At 31.1% G+C, this 8131-nt stretch overlaps 1 protein-coding gene across 3 annotated transcripts; it reads right to left on the reverse strand.

Annotated features, from left to right (window-relative positions):
* Positions 1-874: 874 nt before the first annotated feature.
* On the reverse strand, positions 875-4813 carry LOC143049395 (uncharacterized). Of its 3 annotated transcripts, none has more exons than XM_076223049.1 (5): positions 4736-4813; positions 3870-4017; positions 2873-2994; positions 2462-2576; positions 875-1117 (listed from the first exon to the last, which is right to left on the reverse strand). In XM_076223049.1, exons 1-5 carry the CDS (start codon positions 4773-4775, stop codon positions 976-978), a joined length of 567 nt encoding a protein of 188 aa, XP_076079164.1. In that variant the 5' UTR covers positions 4776-4813; the 3' UTR covers positions 875-975. The 3 variants fall into 3 exon arrangements, with proteins under 3 accessions (XP_076079164.1, XP_076079162.1, XP_076079165.1); XM_076223047.1 differs by lacking the exon at positions 2873-2994 and adding an exon at positions 3344-3465; XM_076223050.1 differs by lacking the exon at positions 2873-2994 and adding an exon at positions 3344-3465 and having other exon boundaries at positions 3870-4014; positions 4736-4801.
* Between the last annotated feature and the right edge of the window lie 3318 nt (positions 4814-8131).

Here is an 8131-nt window from a genome sequence, read left to right on the forward strand (position 1 = left end):
CTGGAAATACTTTAATAGCAGTCACAGAACTACAACCGCATGCAAGGATTATACCAATTTAATCCTTAATGACATAAACTGTACAACTTTTGATCTTTTAATTCTCATAAAAAATATGTTTGATCGATGAAAGTCAGATTCCCGGAATTGATATGCTTGTATGATAATGTGTTCATTTTATATCCTCATAGTTCTCGTACATATGGGAAATAATAATTTCATACTGGGCTTGATTTTGATAAGAATTATTTGACAATTCAAGATACGTTTATAGCTTGGTTTATGTTACTGTTTTCTTTAAAGTACTTTCACAGTAATCCTATTATAACGCTTGGATATCTGAACAGTAACTTCGAACAGAGTGTAATTTCATATACGACTAAAACAAAATCCATTCACATTAGTTTCTACTGCCCGACGCGCTAGGCCACTTTAGCAATTGTTTTACTATAATAAAGCTAATACTAACATGACTAATGTAGTATATAGCAACAACACACGACAACAACTAAAGTACAGGCATATGACTTTGGAGCACCATATACAGATTGCGTTCGGGATGAAGATTTTTTTAGTGTGACTCACTGGCTAATACGGAAATCTGATTCAGAGTCAATACCGACAAATAAAACAAAGATTGAAATATAAATAAGTTCATCTAATGGATTAGTCGATGTGTTTGTAGTTGACGTTTTCCATTGCCTGTTGTTCTGCCAAATGTATGTTGGCAATTTCTGCCATCTATGTAGTGTTGAACATAGTTTGAATTGTGGTATGAGTGTTAATCAGAACATATTACCATATCTATGAAAGATCGTCTTTCTTTAAAAATACCAGTTACTGTACGACACCAATTCTTGAGTAAAAACAGTCGTTTTAGATACTGAATTTTATTTAATTGTGTTGCAGTCATACATTTACATTTTTCGAATACAAAATCGGACCAATTTATATGAATGAGAAATACAGTGAATACTATTCCTCTCCGTCTAAAAAGGATCTCAGGTAGCACATGTCATCATTGTATTGGTCTATAAAACTGTCAATATTGGACATAGCATCAGGACTCCTAGAGCTAAAGTAAGCATGGTTGCATGTCTTCACTCTCTGTAAAACACTAAACAAACACAATCTATCATTAGATAGAGATCTAGAATAATCGACAATGAAAAAAAAATATTGCATAAATACACCAAATGTTTCTACGTTAGATCAAATTTGTCTCTGCAACATTAATCATGTCGGGTACGACCTGTAGTATGGAAAATGCTTAATCATTTGGTAAATCAAAGCTTATGTCAACTTTGTAAGGAGATTATTACCTTAGTTTAACTGAAGTTAAAAGTTTTCCACAATTATCAAATTATCCACGTCATTAAGTTATATAATACACGATATAAATAGTAATTTATTCAGTGCAAAACGTACAAATTACATTTAGTAGAACGTCGAACTGCAACAATTAACACCACCATATAATAGCATTAGATTATTGATATCCACAATTAACTGGACTAGTCAGTCAAAATGAGTTATATAGATTTAAGATGGATTACATAGATTCTATGTGATGCCTTTACTAGTATTCAGTCATTTACAATGATTTTGAAAATAAATTTAATGGTTAAATAAATGGAAACAAATAAAGGCAACTGTAGTATATCGTTGTTCGAAAGTAAAACATCGATTGAGAAAAATCAAATCCGGGTTACAAACTAAGATCGAGGGCAAAACATCAACTATTTGAGAAACAACGAATAATTCGAAGCACCAAAGTTGAACCTTGTGTTATGGCTAGCTAAACCTCGCACTTTTATGGCAATGTTAAATATAACACTAAAAAGACAACATTACATGTACATGACAGGACTTCAGTATAAATACATGCAAGAACATTCAGGACAGAGAAAAAACACAAAAAAAAACAAGACAATAAAACAGTTAGACATTTCGACATGCTTATAGTTATCAAAGGTACCAGACGCGCGTATACGACTCATCAGTGACGCTCAGATCAAAATAGTCATATAGCCAAACAAGTTTAAAGTTAAAAAAAAACACTGTGAACGAAAATGTAATATCAGTCCAAAATCTTATCCAAAAAGCAGCTATGTGCATTTTGGGTCACTTTTCATACTGTATTTTAAATACAGATCATGCATGGGCTGAATAATTTGCTCACAAAAAATTGACGGCATCTTTGTCAGTATACCTTGTATACGGTCATCTTCAAAAACGGTTTGTTGAAATCGTTGTCATATTTGTAATCATCTACAGTTTTGTCGCAATTTTGAAAGATTTACTTTTATGATTGTTATGATATTTTAGTCAATTATATTGTATATCTGTGATGTATCTGGACACATTTTTAGTTGCCCGGCTCTCAATTAATGTCACATTTTATAAATAAAAATACAAAAATGTCAATATTAAACAACAAATAAATTATTGAAAATTCTACCTGCACTTGTTTTCTTCGCCAGAGTTTTCACTATCGTGTTTCCCCATGCAATTCATAAAGTCTTCCTGTTCAGGGCCACCAAGTTCATTGAAACCGTCTATCACAGCCATTACATCTACAAAAAATTTGTTTTTATATTAACACAAACTTAACTATAAGATTGCAAAATTTGGTATCAATTCTGAATTTCTAGTCGCAAATATTAAAATTTGCTTCGATTTGCTTATGTTGGTAACCAATGGTACTGATGTTTTAGGTTATGAAACTCATGGCATATATAGTTTATATGCGTTGATCAACTGACATGGTTTAACTGATATCTTTACTTTATACTATACTTCAATGACATAAATAAAATAATATGTGTATACATAAAATGTAAAAGACTATTCATGAATAAATAAAGGAAACCTTGGATGTTCTTATTACAAGCAGTCGTGACTACATTCTGGTAGCTTGTATATAACTTGGTGTAAGCTGCACACGTTGTAGGCACACCAGTATCTATACATGTTGAAATGGTCAACAAATAACTGTAATGAAACGATTTGAGGAAAACAACGAATAATTCGAGGCACCAGAGTTGAACCTGGTGTTATGGCTAGCCAAACCTCGCGTTTTTATGGCAATGTTAAATATAACACTAAAAGGACAACATTACATGTACATGACAGGACTTCAGTATAAATACATGCAAGAACATTCAGGACAGAGAAACACACAAACAAACAAGACAATAAAACAATTAGACATTTCGACATGCTTAAAGTTATCAAAGGTTTAACTGATATCTTTACTTTATACTATACTTCAATGACATAAATAAAATAATATGTGTATAAATAAAATGTAAAAGACTATTTATAAATAAATAAAAGAAACCTTGGATGTTCTTATGACAAGCAGTCGTGACTACATTCTTGTAGCTTGTATATAACTTGGTGTAAGCTGTACACGTTGTAGGCACACCAGCATCTATACATGTTGAAATGGTCAACAAATAACTGTAATGAAACGACATTTATAAAATTTACTTTTATATTTAACTTTAAAAGTAAAAACATTGTGATGTTTAGGAAGGTCTTAGACTACCATCACTGACAAATGTCTTGATAGCAAGCAAAATAAAAGTATATGAATGTGCAATGTTGAGAATACAATTGCAACAAAAACCATCAACAAAACAAACAAATAACATCAATGTTTATGCGAACATCACAGGAAAAATGATTGAACAATATATATAACAATTTTTAGTGTAGGTTTATTACAAGGAGGTTGCAAATAATATACAAAAACTAACTACTTTTGTCATCATCTTCCAAAATGGATTAAATACATAAGATTTATTTATTTACTCAAGTTAAATATTGATCGCTTTACATTCTGAACTTAACGATAGTCTTACCTACAAATTTCTGTCACAATATCTTTATTTATTTGGAAGCTTCCAGACGTTCCGTTCTTAATGGTCAAGTATCCATCAAGGCGAGGAAATTCAGTACAGAAAAATACACCTAAACATTTAGGAATGACGAATTCTGCGTTCAATCCTACTGAAAATATGCACAACCAATATCAATGTAATATATTTTAAACAGCTTAATTACGACTGGAAACCAATTAAAACCTTTGTACTTTTCGAATCAAACCAGATTTTCTACTCCTTTATTTATCAAGTAAAAAGTAGTAAAAGGCCTTCAATAATTTTTCAAAGACATATTAATTAAGAGTAAATTTTGCATATTGATTTTTATGTATAAAACATGCTAAAGGAAATTCAATGAGATAATTATTAACTCAAACTTTTGCAAGTTTTCTTCATAGAATTTGTATTAAAAAAAGTCATAAACAGTGGCTTAAGGAAGTTCGCTTGTCATGTTTTGTGATTTTTGTTAGATTTTCGGAATCCTTTGGTTTTATCCATTTAAATGCCTTAAAAATAATTGCCCATTGACCCCCATTTTTCTTTTTATTTATCTTTTACATGTATAATGATGAGCCATTTGTAAAAGTCTTATAAAATCTTATTTATTTTTCAATAGGTTTTGAGAACTTTTACTGGTCAATGATAAAGCTATGAAAAATCAAGAGAGAACATTTCACCGCCAAAATTCCAATGGTTAATATCTCGAAAACAAGTATTTTGACCCTAAGTTTCTTTTGCTTTTTTGATTCCTCAATTATTCCATACTGGTGTTATGGAAAGCTATTTATTTTAAAACTGAGCAGCGAACTTCCTTAAAGTTAAATCGTCAATAGATTGCAACTTACCTATGCAGATACAAAAAAGTCCTACCAATATTTTAAACATCTCGAATTTCGTTATTTGTAAAATGTTTTCTTTTACCACATATCAGCGCTTTATATGACAGATATTTGACATTTATAAAGTAAAAGATCAAATGTAATTGGACAATTTTCTTCCCACATTTTGAAGCTGATGAACTATTGTTATTAATTTGAAAAATGCATAATGGTTTTTAATTTGAACAAACATATGTTTGCCATTGCGCTGCTAAGGTGTCAAGAATTTGATGGTAGTGTTAACCGATCCATGGCCGATACCATATTGATGTTAGATTTAAGTCCCATGGGGTACTTTTGTTTGTACCTTGTGAATATATAAAAGTGCCTGTAACAAATCAGGAATATGACAGTTGTTATTCAATAGTTTGATATGTTTCAGCTTTGGATTCTGCATTTGCTTCAGGACTTTCCTTTTTGAATGCCTTCCGAGTTTGTTATTTTTGTTATTTTTGATAGCTCTGCTGATTGACTCTTAGTGGGTATCATCACCTCATAGTCACTGTTTAGGTACTTCAATCATCATTGTACATTTTTATAAAATTAACCGTTAACACGTTAATATATTACAAAGAAGGCATAGTTGACCTTATTTTATTTTGCTGTCCTACTTAGATCCCCTTTTGTAATAAATACCAAAAATGTGTACGTGTTGAGTGTACGTATGCAGCCCTTACTTTCGAATGCGTATTTGGTTACAGCGTTCTTGGTATAGATATAAAGCAATATTTGTTGACACACATCATTAAATGGTATGTATTCATTGAGAATGGAAGTTTCTCCATCATTTTAAAATCGTATTCCGTTGAAACTACTGCAGAATCCTATAATTCATATGTATTTTAAACATTAAATATACCATAAACGTGTTTGATCATGAGTAGTATTTCTTTTTGCATTATAAGGAAATTTAGTCAAGGGGAGTTTAGCCAGTACGTTGACGAAGAAAAGTTCATTAACTGCCATAGTAATATTGAAACGTATGTATTGATAGATATCTGCTCTTATTACACGTCAAGGCAATCTGAGAGCGCCCTACTTTTTTGTTTCATATAAAACTCTCTTTTGTATTAATGTTTTGTTTTGTGCAATTTTCTTATTCTATTCGTCGTGTTTCCCATATAATAGTCAGTTTTTCTTCGACTTACAATGTATATGCTATAATTATATACTCTCGAAAATCAATCGAAAGTATCCGTTGCAAGTCTGTGGTTGACATGTTGCAATGTACTATTATATTATTCATTTGTATATTCCGCTAACTTGACATGATACTATTCAAGTAAACAAAAGAACACTCAAATTAGCGCGCAATATGCAAATGAATAAAATAGTGCATTGCAACATGTCAACCACAGACGTACAACAGAAACTCATATTATCGTGTTCCTGGCACGACCATTTTTGGTCAATTGTTTTCGTTTTATAGATGATTTTTTTCCCTCAGTTTTGGTTTGCGATCAGGATTTGTTTTCGCTTAACCGCTCAATGACTCATAAACACCCTTTGGTATATCTTTCGCGTCTCCTTTACAAAACTGAAATTATGACAATACTGAACTTCAAGAAAAATTCAAAATCGAAACTCCCTAATCAAAGGTAAAATTAAAATTTTAAAAACATCAAAGGTATGAATAAAAACTGTCAGATTCCTGACAGGCATTTTCCCATTAACAAAATGGTGGATCAAACCTGGTTTTATAGATATCTAAACCTCTCACTTGTATGACAATCGCATCAAATTCCATCATATTGACAACTAATATTATGAAATCAATAAACACAACTAAAAGGTAAAAATGTCTAGAGTAGCGGTACAGCAATCAACATTCTGTTGAAATCGTAACCACTTTCAAACCAAACAAATTTGTACTTAAGCACATACCACAATGACGGAATTTTAGTACAGAGTCACGTCATATGTATCAAAGAAACACAAATCAGCATATATACATAGCATGTAAGTAAAATTGAAAGACAAGAATAAAAAATTTATAATAGAAAAATAACACAATGACGGGATGCATAAGTACATAGCCACGTCAAATGGACATCACAAATTTACAACAGATCAAAGTCTTATATTTATTTGAATAAAGAACAGGTTCATATATAATTACCTCATTCGCCAGTATTTGTCAGCATTAGCATTGTAAACTGTTGAACTGCTACAAATTATAAAATATTTAAAAATCAAAGCTGTTATATTTATACCGTATTAGAACACACCCGGGCATTTAGAGCTTGTTAGATTTTGTGTCTGGGGAATTTCAGCCTAAAACAATTGCATATCTGGAGTAATTCAGAAAAGGTGTCAAAATTCATAGGTACTTGGAAACAGTTTAAGCTCCCTTGTTTCCAAAGTCAGTTATTTTTTTTCTGTTAAATTCTATTATTTTCGCGTTTGTGTATACTATTAACATAAGTATACTATATTATAAATATTAAAGTGTATTTAATTTTCTATTTTAACTATCAATTCAAAGTGCCTTCCCCATGGCCATCACTGCTATATTATATAGAGTCTCTATATATTATAGTAGTATATTTTTTTTTATAGTATACATGCAGATAAACGCGAAAATAATTGTCCTGTCCCCGTCCGAGAACTTATGAAAATTATCTGTAAATCAAAACCGAGGTACAATAGTAGTGGTTCTTACGATCTTAAAACCACAAAATGAACAACGCTCTGATTGGCTTATTTATTTATCATTTTTGTTATCTATCATACGATTGATTCTCGATGTTAAAACCGGTAATCATGTCTGAATTAAAAGTCTCTTTGATGACGGAAACTCACTGCTATATTATATAGAGAGTCTCTATATATTATAGTAGTATATTGACCACAGTATACATGCAAATAAACGCAAAAATAATTGTCCTGTCCCCGTCCAAGTACTTATGAAAATTATGTGTATTAAAGTTAAAACGGTATAAAGTAGTGGTTCTTACGATATGAAAACCAAGATATGGACAACGCTCTGATTGGCTTATTTATTTTTCATTTTTGTTACCTATCATTCGATTGGTTCTCAATGTTAAATCCGGAAGTTATGTCTGACATAAAAGTCGGTTTGATAACGGAAACAATATTCAGACACCTTTATTTTCGTTTTTCTCCCAAAATAACCCAAACTGAATAGTCATATAAAGAAAGGATGACAAATGCGAGTATACATGGTACCTATATGACACAGATGCATGATGATTAATTTATTGTGGGAGGGAGAGAAAGGACACACAAAATGAGGTCTTCTAGTTTAATAGTATATTAATATATCATTTGGTCACACTTTTTCTTGTCCAGTGTTTTCAAAACACCTCTCTAATAATATGAAAATTAGAGGGGGCTCTATGA

This window comes from Mytilus galloprovincialis, chromosome 10 (assembly GCF_965363235.1).
Source record: "Mytilus galloprovincialis chromosome 10, xbMytGall1.hap1.1, whole genome shotgun sequence".
In the NCBI taxonomy this organism is placed as follows: Eukaryota; Metazoa; Mollusca; class Bivalvia; order Mytilida; family Mytilidae; genus Mytilus; species Mytilus galloprovincialis.